Below are 23,003 nucleotides of genomic sequence, written 5' to 3'. Positions count from 1 at the left end.
AAACTAAGAATCTGTGCACAGGTCGCATCTGTGAATTCTTGGATCCCAGAGCGAGAACAATATCTACGCTATCCACCCGATCCATGTGATCTTTGGCATGTCGAATCTCCTCCTTCTCGTTGACGAGCCCCGTTTAATCTTTGTCACCGTCGTTACCCATCCTGATCGCATCGGGAATGGAGAGGGGATGTGAGGAGAAGGCAGAAGAAGGGAAAGGCCCCTAAATAATTCTGGCCTGGGTGAATTTCTTTAGAACCTTCCCCTATTTACACTAAATGTGTATTTTTTACAAAAACCCACAAAGCTTAAGTATATCTTCTGACGTCCAAAAGACCATTTGCGTGTGGCCCTCTATGCCCATGTATCATTCTAGTTAACAACTCAATCTTCCCAATGAACTTTGTTGGCCTTTGAAATTAATTAACTGTGTCACCATATAGCTTAATTAAGATCAGATTTATTTAACCTAATCAATAGGTTGTATCCAACACGAGGGGTGCCAAGATATACCTCGTGCTCTTGAAGATACAATGGAGTGTATATCGACTCACTCATGGAACATGATTATCCCTCATCAGTTACATTGTATGTATAGTCCCTCATCCACTAGACGCTCCTAGGACGACTTAGGGTATGGTCAACTGTCAAACCCAATCGGTCATCTGAGTTAGTATTGATGCATTCAAAAATCATGGGAGAACTCTTCTCCCGATATTTCACTGCCTTGGACAAGGACTTCATCGCATCATCTTCCCTGAGCTGTCACCTCTTATACCAAGGGTGGACAATCCCATCTTGACCACTCAATTGTCTTCTTGAAATTCTTGATGCATCCAAACTATGACTTGTTTGAATTCCATGATTAGAGGCTCGTAAGTCGTAGTCGAAATGTAGTCGTCCATCCATGAGATGTATTTGGTGTCTCAGGTCTAAGGACCACATACACAACCGTGACGTGAATCAACATGGTTAATAGTTTGACATAATACCATTCAGGGATTCGTACAGATCTATTCATTGAACTCTTTTTCCAAAGAGCACCCAATATCTATCATCATTACTATTTTACATTCACCTTGGAACATTGAAGTTAGTATACAACAAACGCCTTCATCTCCTTAGAGTCATATAACTATGATTATTACTATGTATATCCATGACCCACGGAACATATAGAATTTTTACATTCACAAAATATCATTATAAGTATATTTACTACTTTTACATCGACAAGCATTAGTCTGATTATACCACCTTGGGCATTACGGGGCAGTTACCATTAGAGATATTCACATTAGAGGTATTGGTGTGATGTCCATTGACGAGTCATTAATCAGGCATGTAAATCAACATTTCTTAAGGGTTTATGAAGTCATAAAGGAAACAAACATGCATTTTTATGTTAAATTCTATTATTATGCACTTTTTCATTCATTATGTAAAATGTTATGTTTTTAATGAGTTTTTGCACTAATAAGAGATAGCATAAATTTTGTTGATTAAGAAGAAAGGAAATAAGAAATTAAAAAATAAAAAAATATTATTAAAAAGATAAATAGAAGAAATAAAAAAATGGGCTCATATGGAGCTGCCAAGACGAGGTAAGCGCACAGCAGGCGCCACCCGCAGCCGCAATAAAGGCCACAGCCATAGTACAAGCCCAGCCCCGGCCGAGCCTCAAAGCAACCCATAGGTAATCTTAGCCAGCGCCCAAAGTAAGAGTTTATTTGAATTCACCCTAGAGAGAAACACAGAATTTATATACCGTTTCCATTTCCTAAAACGAGCAATATGGGATTGACATATAACATTGTTCCTCAAACGCAATCAAGCCGGGCCAATGATGGAAAGAGAACGATCGCGGCCCGATGGGCCGCGATCTAAAGAAAAATACACTAACATTCTGAACAGGCTTCGAGCCGACCCGACCCGAAGCCCGTATTGAAATGGGCCTCACTTAAATACAATATTATAATCTTGACCGTCGATCTTCTTTCAGAAGATCAAAAGGTCAAGATCATATTTCTATTTTATTAATTTTCTTTTTTTTTGTTCTAGGTGACAACTCATCCCTGAGCGCCGATGTGGACGAATCTAAGGAAGGCACGTGAATGACTAAAACGGACTTGCAGGCTGACTGAGTAGGGGTCTACCGGAACTAAAGGGGTCCACGGCTACGATTTAATCGTAGCCGTTGAACCCCCCACTTGTGAGATCTAACGGTTGAGAAATACTCGACCAAAATCCATTCTCTCATCATCGTTACGGTCGCCGGCGAAGTCAATCTGGCAACGAGAAGGCAGATTTTCACCGATTTGTCGCCGGATACTTCGCTGGAGTTGTCCCATACCGGTCAGGAAGGTCTTCGGACCATTCCTGACCTATAAAATGGCCACAAGTCGCTGGAAAACTATCTTTGGCTGCCGGACTATTGAACTGATATTTTGAAATTTAATCGCTGGAGGAGAAGATCCTCCGTCTCCTCATTGTTTCTCCTCGGTCTCTCGGTCAACGGCGGTGACAGAGCTGTGACCTGAAGGTAGATTAGAAGAGAGAAGGGTGGAAGATGGAGAAGAAATCCTTACCTGAAGGACGACGCGGCCGGAGCGGAGTCTGGAGCCGTCGGCGACTCCGAGCTGGCACAAAAATCCGGTAAGTGTTTCGATTGCTCTAGTTAAGAGTTTAATTGATTTAGAACTTTAGCAGAATCAATGATTGAAGAATCATCTCATCAAACCATTTTCTCGAAATCGAATGAAATCGATTTTGAGTAAAAACATAAAAAACCGAAAACTCTATTAAGCATATTGCTTAATAGAGTTTTAGGAAGCTATACTTCCTAACCTACATTCATATCCTGATAAAATACCTTACAAAAAATCATAAAAATCTCAAATCCTCTTTTAGACATTTTAACAAACATGTTGACTTCAATATTGACCCTACTTCTTCTCCTATAATTCGACCTCTAAAAATTCTACAAAAATTTCCTAAAATACTAATGTACTTCCTCTACCTATCTATGAATCAGTAAGGATATTTTACTTTATAAATCACCATTAAATTCTTCCTTACTTTCACTTAGAGATTAAAACAAACACCTAGTTGTGTTTGTTAGCCGTCCTACTCATTAGTTAATTCTAACTCTAAATGCCAATCCCTGTGGAGATGACCTTACTCAACGCTATACATCCCTGAGTAACTTTACAAATTAAAAATTTTATTTGAACGAAGCGAAAATAACAACGACAAAATTACACCACATTTTCGCCTTCGTCATCCATACACATTGTTTCATATTTTTTGTGAAGTCAAATTTTGATGTATTTAAAACTGAAAGCAATTATGCACATATCGTTGTTCTTTTTCAAACAATACTGCAATCATCACATGCCTTGTACGAGGCATGAGGAGTGATCTGCATTGTTGCGGACATGGAAGCAAGATGCGGGCCAATGCTATTTATGGGTTTCATTAAACTTCCGTGAAACCAGACCAAACCGAAACTATTGGTAGGGATTAATTGGTTTGTCTAAAGTTCCAAATAGTAAATTAGACTCTTTTGCCAGCTAAACCACTACACGTTATTTGAAATACAATTGAATAATAATAATATACGTAAATCAAAATATAAGTACAAGTACAAATATTAAAAATAAATGTAATCATACATACAAATATAAATGTAAATACAGATATAAAAACTCTATAGAAATATAGTTTTATCTTTGATTTTTTAGTGAACCCATGTCAAAAAATGGTAAATTTACCAACTGAAACTCGCAATTTAACACTTTTAAATATTATTTTGACCTATGTTTTAAATTTTCTTTTTAACTTTGAATTTTATTTTGTCAGATGCCTTTGACCGTACTTTGAGGTTTTTCAGAACCAATGGCATACTGTAGTATAGATATAGGTTTAAGTTTTGCCTAACTTAGATACCAGGACTAAAACCATCTGCCAGACTTGGTGGTTTGCCTATTCTGTGCTGAATGATGCAGTTTTACGAGGTTAGTGAAAGAATCATGGTCAGGTGAAGTCTTGAATACTTGAGAGTTAGTTAATAACATGATAAATACATAGTATTTATTTTTCTTATAAATGTATTATTTTACCACATTTTCTCGTTAAGCTGACAAAATTTTAATTATACGAACTTTAAAGGAGTTTTAAGAATTTTTACATTCCTACGAAATTTATTTAGTGGAGAAATGACAAGTATTACGATACTATATAAATGTAAGTTTAAGATTTAAAATAGTTTAACAATAATTTGAATTCAAATCATGTGCGACTCTTAGTAAAATAAGACTAAATCAGTTTTTTCGAGTGATGGTGTGGCCCATCTATGATTAGCTAATGATTTTCACATTTGATGTTTGGTACCATATATCCAGCATCGTCGACAGTGAAATTCTACGCGTAAAAAATCAAATTTCAAAACATGACGGGGAGGGTGTGAAATCCCAAATCGACGGCACGGACATTTTTTGCCGTTCAGCTGAATTTTTCCACATTGATAGCCAGGACATTGGTTATGATATGGAAGCACGTGGAACGACCATCTGTTGTCTATCGTCAAAACACAAATAGAAACAGTGGACATTGAAATAGTTTGTTTGCTTAAAAATTTACATTTTACAAACAATCGTTAGATTATAAATTGATCGCGTGGCCTAATGGATAAGGCGCTCGCCTCCGGAGCGGGAGATTGTGGGTTCGAGTCCCATCGTGATCGATGCATGTCGCATCGGTGACTGCAGTAATCAAATATATGCTAACAATTATAATTATAATACATTGATGTTTTTACTTGATTTAAACTTGCCGAGATTGAATTTTGTTTCCGCAACTTTAATCATGGACCTTTCCGTTTTCTATGTTATCTTGAGATCGAAAACTTTCTACCAACCTGTATTCATGTTGAATGTTCTGATTGACAAGAGCTCATTTAGTTCCTCTATGGCTTCTTATATTAAACAAAGTGAAATTCCGTCTATCACCGCAAAATGTGTGACATACTTCTGAATGGGCTCACATTCTCTTGGTGCATGCCCAAATCCCATTAGAATTTCAAGAAATGCTGTCGTTGCCAACCTAATTGTTTCATTGATGCCATTTTTCTCCTTCGCCAACCAAGCAAGTACCTTCCCCACTACCTATTCCATGAGTCTCAAAGTTCTGACGCACCTATCCTGTGACCCATTTCTTTTGAAAGGTCTCGAATAATGTTACATGATGAAATATTGCGAGTTCATCAGGCCCTTGTGGAGTTGGATTTTTCTCAAATAATCCATGCCTGTTTACTATGATAATCAAATAATTGTTATCGTAGTATAAAATTTCCTGAAATATAAATTAAGATGAAGAAAAGTTGTAATCCCATCATCAAAGACATGTAAGTCACAATCACAATACGACCATCTACCCAAAAGATCGGATTGGGGTCTAAGATCTAAGAGCCACTTACAGAACCATTTGAATCTACTTGATTAATATTTAGGTATGAAAAAATATATATATTCATACTGGTATATTCATTTAACTTTTTTCCTTAGGAGCACCCATTATTTATCGGTGTTCTCCTCATACAAATGATTAAGTGATGAGTTATCAGCAAAATATATTTATATATTTTGATGGTCTTCTCTTATGAATAGGAAAGTTTAGGATCAATGTTTTACATAAGTAATCAACAGTATTTTCTTATCATAATCTACTTATCAAATCCTTGTATTTCATTAGAGTCTTATACGCACCACATGTGCATAGTAATGAATGTGATTTGTATTCATGAATTTTGAAAGAGATACAGAATATTTGATGAATAATTTTCCAACTGCGTTACTTAACTGGTCATACTCTCGGGAGCTGACTTTAAAGCTTTGACATTTGTTCCTTAATGATCTGCCTTTATTACCTCATTCTAATTTATGGTACGGAGTAATGCGGTCACATATTTGATTCTCTGTAGTTCAAAATGATCTTTGTTGGCATCCACGTCAGTGTTATACACATGATATTTGCCACGTATTTCCTAGAGTAAATTGTTTGAAGAAATCCTCTGGGATTGGACCAATTTTCCTATAAAAGATTCGCATTGTCCAACATTTGACTTTCGAATGCCCTATTTTCAAAGTGGATTGTTTGTCTTGAACCACACACACATATATGTATTTTTCATAAAAGTTGTTACCAATTAAAACAAAGCGATTTTTCTTGCTCGTTATTTCTCAAATGAATCTTACAAGATACACAAAAATACGCACGTAGACAAGACTGAGAAAATAGAACGGAGTGGGATGCATAAAAAATTGAGAGTTTCAAGATATGCATAATTAGTCAGGACAATAGACATGAAGGTACTACACATCAACAATGATTTATGTAGAGAGATCTCTAAGTCCGCTCCGATGAAATGCTAATCTGGAACAGGAAGTATCCGAGAGAAAGTTGGTACATCTTGCATTGTTTGGTAGATAAAGTCACGGCGTCATACTTGGAATCATATGTAGAACTCTTTTAGAGAGACCATAAAAAGAAGCCCCAATTCAACCACCTTTTGTGATCCTTTGCATGAGGTGTGCAAAATCATTAGCCTGAACACGAGATCTAGCCTCCTAATTTTTAATGGCAGCCGATGATCGTATGTCAAATCCTTAAACTGTCAGCACATTTCTCAGTGGATCACGCATTTAGCAAGTATTATTCGTTTTGAATTAATAAACTTGAAAGGTCGACTCAGCCTCGAGAGGCCGATTTGGTCAATAAACGAGGACACACTGAAACAAAAATCTGATCCAGCAAAAAATCCCCCATGGACAGTAAATCTGGCACGGAGAACAAAGAAATTAACATTGACTACAAATTAAGGAGCCATGTACAGAGCTCCAGTTCTTTTCTGGGTTAGGTGGAAAGATCAAAGCCATGAGAACTCCATACAGGGCAGACATCTATATTAGCCAGACGCATGAATATGAGAACAAAGAATTTACAGGTTTATGGAGATCACCTTGAGTCCTCACTCCCTGTACTTGGTCAGATCGAACGTAAGGGTTCTAGAGCAGCTGCAGAACACACCAGAGTGTTGACAATGAGGCTGAGTTCTCATTTTTTTTAAAAGAATTAGCAAGTAAAACGGGGTCGTCACCTTCTCTCCGAGTCCCTGTAAACTCCGACCAACGCCTCAGCCTTGTCATAGAAGCTATCTTTCAGCGAAATCACAATGCTCTGGAAGCCGCTTGTGCCGTCAGAAGAAGATTCTTGCCTGTTTCCACATGACTTGAACCGGATAAATCCGGCCACCTTGGAAACGTTTAGGTTGTCGAGAGCCGCATCGACTTCGTCCAGAATGAAGAACGGGGATGGCTTGAAGCTGAACGAGTTGCTCGATTCAGTAGATCCTCAAGTCAAACAGGGAGAAGGCGGTCGACATTATAAATAATTCACGGAAAAAGGCATTTTAAACCTATACCTATGAATGGAAAAGAGCAGCGCCAGAGCCGCGACGGTCTTCTCCCCCCCAGATAACTGTTCCATCTCTCGAAAACGCTTGGTAGGAGGCATGGCTGTGTATTTGATGCCTTGCAAGAATGGATCGTCCTCGTTCTCAAGGTTCAGATAAGCCGTTCCCCCCAAGGGATGTGTCTGGCTTTTCGTCAGAAGCTTGTATATCTTATCGATGTTTGTAGAAATATGATCAAAAGCCTCCATGAAAAGCTCGTATCTAAAATAAAAATCACACAAGTTTTTACAGAAAATGTAAAAAAAAGACGGTCTACCATCCAACGAAACAACAGCACCAAAACCCCAATAGTTAGCATTGTAAAATAATTCCAAAGAACGATGATCAGTCTTTGAGGCATACCTCCGCTGCTTGATAGCATTATATCTATCAGCGACATCTTTCTCTTCATTGCGGACGGCTTCATATTCCTCCACCACTTCTCTCTCCCTCTCTTGGAGAGCCTCATACTGGTCCAGCGCCTTCAGATTTGGAGCTGTCCGTTCGATTTCGCTCACCAGCGACTCCCACTTGTGCTTGAATTCGACCTCGAGTTTTTCTCTTTCGGCGGTACGCATTTCATGTGAGTGTGATCTGCTCAGCTGGCTAAAGTCAAACGCCGGAGTCCGAGAGTCCAAATCGGTTTCCATAGAGTCTTCTTCAATGATTGGGAGCTGTATCTGTTCCAGCTCACATTTTTCCATTATTTCCTGCTGACGAGACTTGAGTTGTTCTATTTGGGACTCCTGCAAAATAGAATTAAATGCAGGCCTAGAGAAATTGGGTGTTGACAAGGAATCGAATTAGCAGAGACGGTTAACGGCTTACCTTTGAATTTATCAAGCGCTTCAGTTTTCCTATTCGTGCGGTGATATCAGCAATTTGTTTCCGAAGCTCTCCAAGGGCTAGTTCGCATTCATCAGCCTTGGATTTCCACTCTGTACAGAGAGCGAACACATCAATGCTGATGGTAAAAATCAGAAGAGGCAAAATTCTTTCACATATTGTATAAGACTAAACTAGTCTTATACAATGATAATCTAATTAGACGGCCAAGAACATAAGCGGGAGAAGCATAAGGCAGTCAATACTAGTCTGGTACAATGAAAATCAATGTAGTTGGGTGGCCAAGAACATCAGCGGGGCAATCGATACTAGTCTAATACTATGAAAAAAATTTAGTTTGACGACCAAGAACTAAGAGGGCGAAGCACAAGGTAGTACTCTCATTGGCGTTCCGCCATCATTAGACTCCAGCTGGAAAGAGAATGAGCAGATTGAGTCATTCAGTGGAATGTCTAAACGAAACATAATCGAGGGCTAAGTCGGTATGCTAGATCCTCCCTAGAAGCTGTACAGGAGTCAATCTGGGCCTGTACCGCCACTGCTTGAACGTAGTCTTCCATTTTCTTGATTTATCGTCTATAGTGTGTTTTATTTCTTTCAGAAATTCGCATACTGGTAGAAACCTACATAAACGTCTCTATAAGATAACTGTTAACAGACTAATATATCTGATATTACTATGACAAAATCTAGAGGGACACTAAAAATTTAATACAGACGATAATGGACTACTGGATAAGCTTTTACCATCAGCATGCTCCTTCAATTTATTCATCTGTGTTGCTGTTTCCTCAGCAGCCAACTGAGCCTCCAAATCTTTCCCCTGAATCCTATCTAGTTCTTCATTCAAATGTTTTATAGATGACTTCAGCTCCTCAATTGGTGACATCAAGTCCCGCTTCTGTTCATATTCCAACCTGCAAAAGAAAATGACGAAGATCTGTTCTCTTTTCCCAGTATGAACACTTGAATTTGGAAAGTAAAATCCTTGAAGTTCAATTTTCCACACGTACTGATACTTTAACTTCGACATCTGGTTGCTGAGTCTAAGTCTTCTTTCGGATAATTCTTGTGCAAACTTCAGCTGATTTTCTTCATACTCCCTGATGTTGTTTACGCCGACAGATTCGCTGAAGTCTTTATATATCATGTCAACAATCTCATTGATTCTCTTCTCGAGCTTTTGGATCTGTTCTCTACTTTTACTCACCACTTTTTTCAACTATAAAAAGAAAGGACGCAAATTACAAAGTTTGAATTAATTCCAAAGACCCAGAATCAAACCTCAAGAACAATGGTGCACAATACGAGAACAATGTTACACCTTTTCCACGTCAGGAGCTTGACGGTCAATCTCCCCTTTCACATTTCGCTTTTCATCCTTTAATCTTGAAAGTTTGTCTCGCATCTTGCTCTGCATAGTAGCCATAAAGAGACATAATAAAGACCGTTGACTCGTGACATAGCAATAAAACGAAAATACCAGGGCTTCAATTATAGATATACATCGCAAGAAAACAAGAAATCAAGGCCTCTATTGAAGACGTGGACGGCGAAAAGAGAAAAACCACTTTAGAGAAGGGAACCCACCTCTTCAATGGTGGCATAATGGATCTTCCGTTCAAGCCCTGATACCTTTTCTGCCGTATCAGCCTCTCTCATTTGCAACTCTCTGATTGTTCCTAATCCTTCAAGCTCTGATTCATACTGTTCTTTCCGTTTTTTGAGATCTGGAGTCGATAAAAAGTGTTACGCGTGAAAATAATAACCTGAATCTACTGATAAATCACCGAGGTTAAAAGTATGGTACAGAGACCATCAATAGCTTTATCATCCCACTTCTGAGACCTCGCTTCCATCCCTCCACTAATTCCGCCAGTCATTGTGCCAGCTTTGGTGAGCAGGATTCCATCGACAGTTACAACTAGATAACCACATTTGGAAAGAAAATTATAAATAATGGAAAAATGCGAATGCATAAAAGCAACAACATAGAGAGAGGAAATGAGAGAGTTGCCTTTGTGGCGCTCCCCGCTCCAGCTTAGTCCTTTGGCCTCATCCAGTCCATCACATACTAGAGTACTCCCGACAGCGTACAGAATGGCCCTTTCTAGCGCTCGGTCGAATGTACAAGCGTTAAGTTAACAAGAATAATAAGCATATTCTAACTAGCACCCTTATGCCGCTCATTCATCCATGTTTAACAGTCCCAGTGAACAGACCTCATAAAGAGTTCAACATATCTGAATGATTACTTTCTCCATATCTTTCTTTAAAACTAAAAAAAAAAAAAATTTGAAGTATAAAACTAAGCAGAAAGTAATATTGGCTACATAAAATGCATCAGTGAAACAACGACTCATGGGAGGAAACATGAGATTTTTCATCTGAAAGACAAAAAATGATGTATTCTGCGGGAGTCAACGAAGTGAGCCACACGCCAAACAGTGGAATAACTTAAGATGATGTAAGCTATCTAAAACAAAAAATACTAGCTTCCGATTACATAATATCTATTACCAAATGACGGCCATTAGGGAAACGAAGACCAGAATACGAGCATAATAATCATCAGAACCTTATTTTTTAGGCATTAATGAAATATCAGATTCTGAAGATATTTGTTGACAAGGATATTGTATCACATCGAAAATAAGCTGAGCGGTTCCGCCAAGAGTGCGCAGTCTTTCTGCTATTGGTTTTACACGAACGGATTGCAGTGGAATGAATGTCTGAGGAGGAAGCCTCTGTTCCTTCAAATACTGTTAAGAGAGACATGAGATAAATACATAACTCGTATGAAAGTAATTCGTCAATTTTAGAAGAGCATCATGAGAGGTGAATAAAATTTTTGGCTCCCATTTGACACTCTGGACAGTTAAATATGAAAACCAGTTGGAAAATCCCAAAGAAGTATACTTATTTTCGCAGTAGAATGAACATTAATGCGGTTGAAAGTCACAATTAAACTAAATGAACCTAGAGATGCACAGTCACATCATCCCTCTTCAACTTACGGCAGAAAATAATGCCCTCAAATGAGAAGTTCACAGATGTAAAGCTTGAAGGAAAATTTTTGAAGTTCTCACTACAAGCTGTGTTCAATCCTTACCACTTAATCAGGTTTAGTTAATAGAATTTCAATTCAACGTTTTATCGATAGCACTAAATAAATATTTCCGGCTGAATATGTGAAATCAATTTGATAAAATCCCCATCATATCTTAAGATATTTCCATCATTTTCCGCTGGATGCATTCTTCTTTAAATCGGGCAGCCTTCATTTTAGGAGGGCAGCCAAGAAGTAAATAGTAGCTGTCGGTTCTCATATCTCCTCCAGCGATGTTCTTCCTTTTGTCTACCTCCTTCAGCAGACGATTTCTTTTTGTTAAACATCTAATTTCATCCTTTTCTATTTTGACACACATGTAAAAAGGTGGGCCATGAGTTATAAATGGCCCACCTATCTCTCTCCTACTTTCTCTTCCTTTTTCCTTTCTCTTTTCCTTCTTTTTCTTTCTTTTTCTATCGCTCCCCAAAGAATGACCTTTTTGCCCCTTAAAATAGCCGTTGGGGCAACGGCTATATGACCGTTGCCCCCAACGGCTATCTTGAGAAAGGACTTAGCCTATAAAGGAAAGTCTTTCCCAACCTGTTTATATGTGAGTTTTTTCCCCTTTTCTCTGTATCAAAAATCTCAATAAACTTCTTCTGCATATTTCTCATTTGTCTCAAAAAGGCCTCATTTGTCCTATCTGTTCCCAAAGGCAGAATTCTCTGCATTCTTCACATGGTATCAGAGCAAGGTTGATTCATTCAACCTTCCCTGACGAAAGGAGCTCCATAGTCTGCAAGTCTGCAAGCAAGTTCTATCATCATATGGGAAAAAAGGCTGCTTCCAGGAAAGTTTCCAAGCAGGCCAAAGCTTCTGCATACAGCTCGGAAGAAGAATCCTCTGCAGACGAAGTGCTTCATATATATGATTATACTAAGAACAGACTGGTCATACCAGATCTGGATCTTAAGTATGATGGTACAAACGGATATAGTTGGATGAAATTGACCGAAAGGTCACTGGTCGCCGCCTTCATGGGTGACCATCTTACTGATGATTCACCACCTACCGATAGGCTCAGATTGAAGCTTTGGCGCGCAGAAGAAGCATACATCACCAACTGGATGGTGAGAAATATGGAGGTAGAACAAAGAAATCAGTATTATCTAATGGATGTTGTTGCAGATATATGGAGGGAAATCCGTAAATCCTGTGCAGAAATGCAAAACGATTGGAGGGTGTATGACCTCCTTCTTCAAGTAAAGTTCATCCGGCAGAAGGAATTATCAGTAGCTTCATATGCGTCCCAACTCAAGGCAATATGGAGGGAAATTGATCAGCTATGGCCAGTCTCAATTCAGAATCTCGAGTACTGGCAAAGGGAGATTAAAGTAAGAACACTTACCTTCCTCATGGGCTTAAATTCTGAATATGAAAGTCTCCGATCCCAGCTAATCCATCGGGAGAAATTCCCTACATTGGAAGAAGCGATCTCGGAGGCAACAAGTGCCGATTGTAGAAAGAAGATCAAGCCGCCAGAAGGCCAAAAGCAACAATTATCGACTGAGCCCTCTGTCTCAGTAGCACATGCCGCTAAAAAAGAAGAGTCAAGAGAAAAATCGTCTAAGCACGTGTCTAAGGAAGCAACCGGCACAGAACCCGTAGTCTGCGCCTACTGCACCAAGCCAGGACATCATATTAAGGAGTGCCGGAAGCTGGCATGGAAGGAAGACCTCAAAAGAAAGGGTTATGGAAAGCAGGAGCAAAGAATAAAGCCTATGTTGCATCCTCCAGCAGTCAAGTGGGAGAAGCACCAAAGAAAGAAGAAGGAGATATTCAAAAGCTCATAGCTGAAGAAGTCGAGAAAGTATTCAAGAAATTCAGCTCCGCGTCTCTCGCCCAATCAGGTGAATATAAAAGTATTGCATTTACTACATATGAAAATCTTCAATCTCATGGATGGATAGTAGATTCTGGAGCCACAGATCACATGTCACCTGATAAATCATGCTTTGAGGAATATAAAGTAATAGATGATAATCATGTTGTCTTTACTGCCAATGGTGGGATTCTAAAAGTGGCAGGAATTGGGAAAATAAAGATTAAAGATGTATTACTACAAAGTGCTCTTCATGTACCAGGACTTAAAGCCAACTTGTTGTCACTACAACGACTAGTGGACGACACAGGTTGGAGATTTATATTTGACTCATCTAACTGTTTTTTGTGTGAAAAGGAAACCGGCCAGAAGACTTTATCTGCTAGAAGGCAAGGGGGACTCCTGCTAGTGGACGGACTAGAAGGACAGAGGACTCTGAAGATGGTTCTCAACACTCAGTCAAGAAACAGTATTTTCTTACTGCACAGGAGACTTGGACACCCTTCCTTTCATCTTCTGAAACAAGTGTACCCTGATTTGTTTAAAAACATTGATATCCAAAGATTGGTTTGTGAGTCTTGTCAATTTGCCAAGCATAGAAGATCTCATTTTTCAAGAACTGATCATAGGAAGAAATTTCCATTCGATATGGTTCATAGTGACGTTTGGGGTCCTTGTTCTACTACAGGAAGATCGCAGCACCGATGGTTTATAATCTTTGTGGATGATTACTCAAGATATTCCTGGATCTACCTGCTTAAACACAAATCAGAAGTCCCAACCGTGATCATCCGATTCATCGAGTTGATCAATAACCAGTTTGGGAAAAGGGTTAGAATACTTCGATCTGATAATGCAAGGGAGTATTTCAGTTCTGAAGTTAATCAATACATGAATGATCATGGAATTATCCATGAATCCTCATGTGTGAACACTCCTCAGCAAAATGGACTTGCTGAAAGAAAGATTGGGCACATTATGTCTTCAGCCAGATCTCTATTATTTCAAGGAAACTGCCCCAAGACTTATTGGAGTGATGCTGTGGCTACTGCTGTACATCTTATCAACCGAACGCCATCTAGAACCCTGTCATTACTGTCACCGATTGATCTATTAGCCTCAAGTCACCCAGAATTATCTCTTCATACAAATTTGGTTGCTAAAGTATTTGGGTGTGTAGCATATGTTTATTCCCACTTTGCAGGAAAATTGGACTCCAGAGCTTTCAAGTGCATTTTTGTGGGTATTCATCTACTCAGAAAGGTTATGTGTGTTACCATCCTCTTACTAAGAAAACATTTGTTACATGAGCGTGAAGTTTGATGAATACAGCATGTTCTACAATGAGGGACATCGATCTGACTGTTATTTGGAAGTAAATGAAACAGGAACAGATTTAGATACGGAAAATCTGGGATTTAATCCATCTGAAAATTCCTCTCCAGCTATGGATCGAGCGGAAACGGCTGAGGACAATCCAGAGTTAGATGGAGAACAAGAGTTTACTCAGATGGAGAACGAGGAAGATACTCATGAAGACCTTTCGCACCAGCTAATCAAGGTTGGTCTATTGCCATCAGCAAGGGTACTCGGAATGCCGCAGTAAGAAATTATATCCCATATGCAATTATGTGTCTTATGATCGTCTGTCCTCAGGTTACAGAAAGATTGTTCAGGTACTACTGACCACTGTCATTCCAAGAAATGTTCAAGAAGCTATGTCTCAAGCCGAATGGAAAACTGCTATGGATGACTGAAATGTTGGCATTAAGGAAGAATGGTACATGGGATATGGGCCCACTCCCAGAAGGAAAGAAATTGGTTGGTAGCAGATGGGTATATACGATTAAATATAATTCAGATGGCTCTATTGCAAGGTATAAAGCTCGACTGGTGGCCAGAGGATATACCCAGTCTTATGGAATAGACTATCATGAGACATTCGCTCCAGTCGCCAAGCTGAATACAGTAAGATTAGTAATTGCACTTGCAGCCATGCATCAGTGGGATCTTTCGCAATTTGATGTTAAAAATGCATTCCTACATGGAGAACTGCAAGAAGAGGTATATATGGCTCCTCCCCCCGGTTATCTATTGCATGAAAACTCATCATATGTGTGTCGCAAAGAAATCTCTGTATGGATTAAAGCAATCCCCAAGAGCATGGTTTGAGAAATTTTCATCTACTCATATCAGTTGGATACTCACAAAGTGAGGGTGATCATACCCTATTCTTCAAACATGGCCAAGACTCCAAACTGGCTATTTTAATCGTCTATGTTGATGATATTATCGTTACTGGCAACGATATCAAGGAAATTGGAAATCTAAAACGTCATCTGACCAGCAACTTTGATATTAAATCTTTAGGTCAACTCACTTATTTTCTTGGTATTGAAGTAGCTTATTCCAGGATCGGCATTGTCCTATCTCAACACAAGTACGTCCTGGATCTACTCAAGGATACAGGTAAATTGGATTGTAAGCCAGTAAGCACTCCAGTGGATACAAATGTCAAACTTCAAGCCAAGCAGAGCGACAAGGACGACCCCATCGATAAGACATCATTTCAGAGATTGATTGGCAGATTACTCTATCTAAACCACACAAGACCAGATATATCCTTTGCTGTGAACTCTTTAAGTCAGTATATGTCAGATCCACGACAGTTTCATCAGACAGCAGCTGACCGTATTCTCTCCTATTTGAAAGGGACAATTGGGAAGGGTCTTCTATTTCAGGCAGGGGGAGACCCTACGGTTAAAATCTTCACCGATTCAGATTATGCAAGCTCTCTGGATGATAGTCGATCTACATCTGGATACTGCAGTTTTTTGGGAAGAAATTTAATCACCTGGCGTAGCAAGAAGCAGCGGGAAGTCTCAATATCGAGTGCTGAAGCAGAACTCAGGGCTTTAAAGAAAGGTGTTTGCGAAGGAATGTGGCTTAACGATATTCTAACTGATTTAAAACTCATTCCTCCAAAGCCAATCATCTTATATTCTGACAGTCAATCAGCTATTGCTATGGCCAAGAACCCCGTGCATCATGATCGCATTTAAGCATACAAGAATTGACAGACACTACATCAAAGAGAAGATTAATTCTGGACTCATCAGTCCAGAATACATACCATCACCGCAACAGGTGGCTGACATTCTGACCAAAGGACTACCAGGAAGACAGTTTCAAGATTTGGCGTCCAAGTTGGGCATGATTAACATCTATGCCCAACTTGAGGGGGAGTGTTAAACATCTAATTTCATCCTTTTCTATTTTGACACACATGTAAAAAGGTGGGCCATGAGTTATAAATGGCCCACCTATCTCTCTCCTACTTTCTCTTCCTTTTTCCTTTCTCTTTTCCTTCTTTTTCTTTCTTTTTCTATCGCTCCCCAAAGAATGACCTTTTTGCCCCTTAAAATAGCCGTTGGGGCAACGGCTATATGACCGTTGCCCCCAACGGCTATCTTGAGAAAGGACTTAGCCTATAAAGGAAAGTCTTTCCCAACCTGTTTATATGTGAGTTTTTTCCCCTTTTCTCTGTATCAAAAATCTCAATAAACTTCTTCTGCATATTTCTCATTTGTCTCAAAAAGGCCTCATTTGTCCTATCTGTTCCCAAAGGCAGAATTCTCTGCATTCTTCACACTTTTGAAAGATGCCTACAGCTGATGATATTTTCGCCGTTCTTCCTGTCCCTCCGAGTACCAGGTGACGATATTACCATTGGTTCTCCTCTATCCTCATCTTCCTCAAAAAGAACTCGTGGGTTCTTATCATATTTCTATCAGAAAGGAATAGTTTGGTGGATCAAAACACCAAACAATTAAAATTAAAAGCAAGAACGAAAAGATTTTTTTTTGAAATATAGCAAGAACAAAAAGATGAATAAAGCTGCCGCAATAGGAATGAAACAGAAGACTAAGGCAAAAGAGGAAACGCTGTTCATCATAAAAAATCTTATCCAGGGAAAAAATAAAGATGATATTAGGAAAACTTGAATTTTCCATAACACAAGTTATCAGCTGAAGTGCCATTCAAAATAGGATATAAATTGTTGACCAGCCGGCAGTCAAATCTTATTGAGATCAACTTTTTTTCTAGGATCAGCATATAGAGCATGAATAAAAAAATGCTCTATTAGGAAATATCCTAATTCACAGCGCCCACAGTTAATACATAAAACGAACAATAATCATTATGGTAGCAGATTGACGTGAAACTGGAACAGTTGAGGGGACACCTTAATGCAGTCTTTTCCGGTGTTTTCATCTTCAACGACCACAGCATCCATAAATTTACCCATCGCAACAGTCACAGCAAGGTTATACTTCTTTTGGGAGGGCCTACATAGTTCAGTCATTCGCCCATGGACACCCGGAAAAAGGCGTTTGAGACTTTCCACTGCTTCTGACAACCGGGCATCTCGTTGGCTCTCGTACTTATCAGCTTTGAGTTCCCGCACCTTTGTCTCTACTTCCTCAATTTTCTGTCTCAGGTTCTGATACTTGGCCCTAAAAAAAGTTAAACGAAAGGATGACAAATGGTGAATATGCAGGATGGTTCACATTAAGGAGTTGACTAATCTGTGACTTACCCAGCTTTCTGGTGCTTAACTTTTATTTCACCTAATTCTTTCTTTAGCCGAGACAGCTCTTCCTTATGTTTGCCCACCGCATCAGCCAGCTTTTGCAGCCTTGCTTCGATTTGCTCCTCTTGCAATTTGAGTTCTTGCTCACGATTGGCCAACTGCAGGAGATTCTCCTCCAGATTTTTCTGTGTTTCAATGTCAGCATGAAGCTGCCTATCATGAACTTCCTTTTCATCCCTCAGTTTTGCGGTCTTCATGCCTGCGTCTTCCTTTCTATAATTGTGATTGACGAAAATTCGTCACCACACATTAGCACCAGAAACTCTAATAAGAATTGACAAAGATCAACATGATTTTAACACAAGAAGGAGATTTCCCCTAGTTCTGCAGTAGCTACAACAGAAAACTTAGTTCATAAATATCAAACCTACTCATTGCGGAGTCTCAGGAAAAGCACAATAAGAAGTTTAAGGTTTATTTTTTGAAGAATTATTGGAAAGATCACATAAAATTGGTGACCCGTAGGAGTATTTATTGGGGTTAATGATAAATATTAAAGCACAAGAATGATATCTGTCAATGCTAAGAAGCCAAGCAACTCACATTCTATTGTATTCTTCCAATTGGCTGCTTCCCAGCTGAAGTTTACCGGCTTCATCGTGTCCTTTCTCGTTCAGCTCTTGCAGAGAATGGGTGACATCCCGAAGGTCTTTCTTCAGTTTCTGAACTTCTTTAGCGTGATTTTTTTGCTCTTCCTTCTTCTTTTCTAGCTCTTTCTTGCCACTTTTAATTTTGGATTTAATTCGAGAAATTTCCTCCTTCAACTTGAGAGCTTCTGGTTGCTAAAACAAAAACAAAGAATGGTCTCATCGTTATGCACTGAAATCAATCAGGCTGAATCTGAACTGGGTAAAATATGTAATGTAGAAAAAAGCCATCAAGCTTTTGACGGTAGAAAAAAGAACAGATAATTTCTTCGAAGTATTAAAAACCAAGCTCAAACGATTGGAGCTCCAATAGTTAGTTCTGCGACGGTTTCCAATAAAAAGTAGAAAGCCCCCCATCAAAAAGCTTATTTGGCAATGTTTTCCAAAAACGAGGAGTTAGATACTCCCTTTGCTCTCCGATTGAGCATGATTCGCCACGAACGGGAGAATCTGCGATACTCTTTTGACTTGACGTGCAGGTACAAGAAATGGTAAGAATCCCAATGGATAAAAAAATGACAAAATACAAGGAAAGGGAGATCCCAACCATGGGACAGAATAAATAAGGAAAATTCCTCGAAAGCATTGACGGGGAAAAAACCTTTTTATCAAGTTCAATTTTCTTCTTAGCTATCCTTTTGTCACAAAGCGCTATTTCTTTTAAATATCCAGCCTGCTCCTTCTTCTTCACATTGACGGCGTTGTCACTAGTGTCTTGTTCCTTTACACTCCCCTCGAAGTTATCCCTTTCAGCCTCAAGTTCGCTATTTATCTTTGTCATATCTCGCTGTATGTTAAGAAGTTGCCATAGAAAATGCTCCTTCTTCACTGATTTCTGCACGCAAACAATTTCAACTCAGAGGGGGGAGTCTTAAAAGAGTCTTAAAAAAGTCGACGAAGTAACTCGAGGAAAAACTCTAATAACAAACGCTGAGCAATAAATTGAGTTAAATGTCATTAAAGATTAAGTATTATGCCCCATAAAAGAAAAAATAAAAAGTACAAATAAAAGATTTAAGTGGGAGAATGAAAAAAATATAGAGCCCAACATTAAAGTCTGAATTTGCCAACCAAACGATAACTTTAGTAGCACGTTAGTCTTGATGAATATAAAATGCAATGAACACATATGTTTGACACCTGAACAGAAATCATCACCTCTGCAACGAATCCAGAACCATATCTCTAAGATTCTAATATTCGCACCAATGTGACCTTGTCAAGGACATCTTCTCGTCAACTATAAACACACGCGACGATAACTTAACTTTCCATGACAGTGGACTCTTGTGGAGAAATATACAACATTATTCTGGTCCGCCTTATGCTAACGTCTTTTTTAGGGAGAGTCAAATTTCGTAGGAATTGGAGATCGTTGCATCAAGAATGATTATGTGGCAACGTAAATGGACTTCCACTAAAGACCATTTTCAGAGAAGAGGGTAGGTTAGAAAAAGGATACCAGCTGATCTTGCAAGCGGAGATGCTTTTCTGCTTCTTCCTTCTGAGCCTTCTTTTGTTTTCTTTCCAATACAACCGTCTTCTTTTTTTGATAGATTAGAGCTGACTTCTCTTCAGCTCTTGTCTTTTGTTCCTCGAGGTCTTCATAGTCTTTTTTAAGTTCATCAGATCCAGATATCTGCTCAATGAGTGCAGTAAGTTCCTTGGGATTCTTTGACGCAATCGACTCCACATCCCCCTGGACAAGTATTTCATAAGATGATTAATTAAATTTTCGTCAATTATTTAATTTCTCCAGACATGTTATCAGAATACAGGGAGCTGAAAACCATCGGAAAGGCAGCTACAATCATTTAAATAAAAGCACACGCAGCGGAGGCAAGATTGACAGAATAATTAAGATGAGGAGTGACATCAAAAGCCTCTGTTTTGCAATAAGTTTTCCCTTCATTTGAATGTGCATCGATCAACCGAGTGATTGAAGCCACAAAAACTCTCTATAATATATCCATTTATTATCTCTCTTCTGATAAGGAGGTGGCTCCCTGATAAAAATGGCGGTCGGATTAAAATGAAGCAAGACCAACGGAAGAAAATTATCCAGAATCCTAAGATCCATGAATAGGGGAAATGAAGGGTTATTGTGAATTCAAATATAGATTGAAGATATCGTGGTTTCATCTGGGGTGACACTAGACAAGAGAAGGCGTAGATAATCACCTGAAAGACAAGGAAATTCCGTGCTTTGACAAGGATCCCAAGGGACTTCAACTTAGCATTATACTCCTCCCATGTCACGACCTTGCCGTCAATTCTATATTCACTTCCTCCAGAGCTCGTGATGGACCTGGTGAAGTGCAGCTCCGAGCCATTGGCCATCAAGTACACCAGCCGCACAAAGGCCTTCCTCCCTTTCTGCTCCTTTTCCTTGTCGTCAAACGCATAAATCAAATCCTTGAGCTGCGCGCCGCGGAGCTGGACCGACCGCACGCCGAGGACGAAGCTTATGGCGTCCATGAGGTTGGACTTGCCGGCCCCATTCGGACCGATGATGGCGGTGAAATCATAGAAGGGGCCGATGGTTTGCAATCCCTTGTAGGACTTGAAGTTCTCGAGTTCCAGGCGATGGATCTTACCCTGGGAAACAACGGAAGGCATCTTCGGCGAAATCTCAGCCTTCTACACTCCGGCGATGCTCACATGTCGGGGAAGAGCTCGCTCACAACCGATCTGACGAAAATTTCGACGGCGAAGCAGAGAAAACCCTCTTCCGACGAGTTCAGGCGGGAAACAGATGTAGGCTTGCTGAGGCAGTGAAAAATGAAAATAAAGTGAAATTGCAATGATCGGGATCACATCTTCCCGCCGTCCGATGGAACGATGCGGATCGGACGGCCGAGAAACCGACTCTATTCGAAAGAGAGGGTCTCAGTCGATCTGGCGGCTGAAGCCCAGCTCCTTGCGCAGGCCCCGGCTCCTGATCGAGCGCCTCATCTCCTCCGCCTTCTCCCACATCCCCACGCCGGCGTAGAACTTGGCCAGCGCGACGTACGCGGCAGCGCCGCCGCCGCCCGTCGCCGCCAGGCCCAGCAGCCGCTCCGCCGCGACGAGCCCTCTCTCGGGGTCCATGTTGGCCGCGCAGGCGTTGAGCACGGCCACGCACGCGCACACCTCCGGCCCCGCGCCGTCGAACACCCGCCACGCCTCCTCCACCCGCCCCGCCCGCCCCAGCAGGTCGATGAAGCAGGCCCGGTGCTCCGCCGCCGGCTCCACGCCGCCCCCCGCCCGCGCCGCCAGCAAGCACTCGCTCCCCTCCTCGACCAGCCCCGCGTGCCCGCACGCCGACAGCACCGCGAGCAGCGCCCCGCCGTCCGCTCCTCCGGGCATCTTCCTGAACAGCGCCACCGCCTCGCCGGCGCGCCCGTGGCGCCCGTACGCGCGGATGAGGCCCGCCCAGGAGACCGCGTCCCGTGCCGGGGCGTGCTCGAACACGCGCCGGGCCGGCTCCAGCTCCCCGCATCGCGCGTACATGTCCGACAGCGCGTCGCAGAGGACCGGACTGCCGCCGGTGATGGCGCGCCGCACGGCGGCGCCGTGGATCTCTCGCCCCCGGCGGAGCTCGCAGGCGGCGAGGGCAGCCGTAAGGGCCTTCGCGTTCAGCTCCGCCGCCACCTCCCGCAGCGCCGCGAACGCCTCCCCGCGCCGCCCGTTCCTGACCCACCCCGCGATCAACGCGTTGCGCGCCGCCTCGTCCCCGCCGCGCCGGAGATGAAGGTCGAAGACCGTCGACGCGCGGTCGACGAGGCCGCAGTCGGCGTAGAAGCCCACGAGGGTCGTGGAGAGCACGACGGAGTCGCAAGCGCCGGCGACGACGGCGGCGGCGTGGACCTGCTCGCCAAGCTGCCGTGCGGTCAACGAGCCGCAGGCTGTCAGCAGCGTGGCGAGGGTGAACTCGGTGGCGCGGACCCGAGCGGGGAGAGCCATCCTCCGGAACGTGGTCAAGACGTCGGCCGCGCGGCCACGCCGGGACAGGCACGCGAGCAGCGCGTTCCAAGCGACGGTGTCCCGGCTCGGCATTTCGTCGAACAGCCGGGTGGCGTCATCGTCGGGGGGCTCGCCGGCGCACTTGGCGTACGCGTCGAGGAGAGCGGTGCACGTGATGGAGCCGGAGAGGGCCCCGGTCTTGAGCGCCAGGGCGTGGAGGTTTCGGCCGGCGAGCCGGCCGCGGGCCGAGGAAAGCGCGGCGCAGGCGGAGAAGGCGGGCGTGAAGGAGAAGCTATCGAGGGGGACGCCGCGGCGGTGCATCCGGCGGAGGAGGAGAAGGGCGCCGTCGTGTTCCCCCGCCCTGACGTGGGCGGACAGAGAAGCATTCAGGCGAAGGCTTGGAGAGCTTCGCGCTCTCATCGCTCGCGTACATGCGAGGAGAGAGCGCAGTCGCGGCCTTCCACCCGCTT

At 41.8% G+C, this 23,003-nt stretch overlaps 2 protein-coding genes and 1 non-coding gene across 3 annotated transcripts; 1 reads left to right on the top strand and 2 right to left on the bottom strand.

Annotated features, from left to right (window-relative positions):
• The first annotated feature begins 4,668 nt into the window (after window positions 1–4,668).
• Window positions 4,669–4,741, top strand: TRNAR-CCG (transfer RNA arginine (anticodon CCG)). Its single transcript has one exon. It is a non-coding gene; the product is annotated as a tRNA-Arg (tRNA).
• A 2,093-nt stretch (window positions 4,742–6,834) lies between these two features.
• Window positions 6,835–21,768, bottom strand: TTN8 (Structural maintenance of chromosomes (SMC) family protein). Its single transcript, XM_078585735.1, has 18 exons — window positions 20,770–21,768; window positions 20,051–20,287; window positions 19,190–19,423; window positions 18,485–18,723; window positions 17,888–18,154; window positions 17,534–17,804; window positions 10,991–11,115; window positions 10,371–10,480; window positions 10,170–10,277; window positions 9,944–10,083; window positions 9,678–9,767; window positions 9,367–9,575; window positions 9,101–9,270; window positions 8,336–8,445; window positions 7,871–8,253; window positions 7,478–7,729; window positions 7,154–7,378; window positions 6,835–7,070 (listed from the first exon to the last, which is right to left on the bottom strand). Exons 1-18 carry the CDS (start codon window positions 21,205–21,207, stop codon window positions 7,025–7,027), a joined length of 3,654 nt encoding a protein of 1,217 aa, XP_078441861.1. The 5' UTR covers window positions 21,208–21,768; the 3' UTR covers window positions 6,835–7,024.
• LOC144712519 (pentatricopeptide repeat-containing protein At5g66500, mitochondrial-like) lies at window positions 21,478–22,953 on the bottom strand. The gene has a single exon (XM_078586812.1). It carries the CDS (start codon window positions 22,951–22,953, stop codon window positions 21,478–21,480), a length of 1,476 nt encoding a protein of 491 aa, XP_078442938.1.
• Window positions 22,954–23,003: the final 50 nt, after the last annotated feature.

This window comes from Wolffia australiana, chromosome 14, assembly GCF_029677425.1.
Source record: "Wolffia australiana isolate 7733 chromosome 14, ASM2967742v1".
NCBI lineage: Eukaryota > Viridiplantae > Streptophyta > Magnoliopsida > Alismatales > Araceae > Wolffia > Wolffia australiana.
Note: the sequence above shows the minus strand (reverse complement) of the source record. Positions and strands in the feature narration are given on the sequence as shown.

Coding starts and splice junctions, on each gene's coding strand:
- TTN8 (XM_078585735.1), bottom strand. CDS start 21,207: ATGCCTTCCGTTGTTTCCCAGGGTAAGATCCATCGCCTGGAACTCGAG. Junction 18,724..19,189: donor AAATTGAACTTGATAAAAAG/GTTTTTTCCCCG, acceptor TTTTTGTTTTAG/CAACCAGAAGCTCTCAAGTT. Junction 8,254..8,335: donor AGCGCTTGATAAATTCAAAG/GTAAGCCGTTAA, acceptor TCTATTTTGCAG/GAGTCCCAAATAGAACAACT.
- LOC144712519 (XM_078586812.1), bottom strand. CDS start 22,953: ATGAGAGCGCGAAGCTCTCCAAGCCTTCGCCTGAATGCTTCTCTGTCC.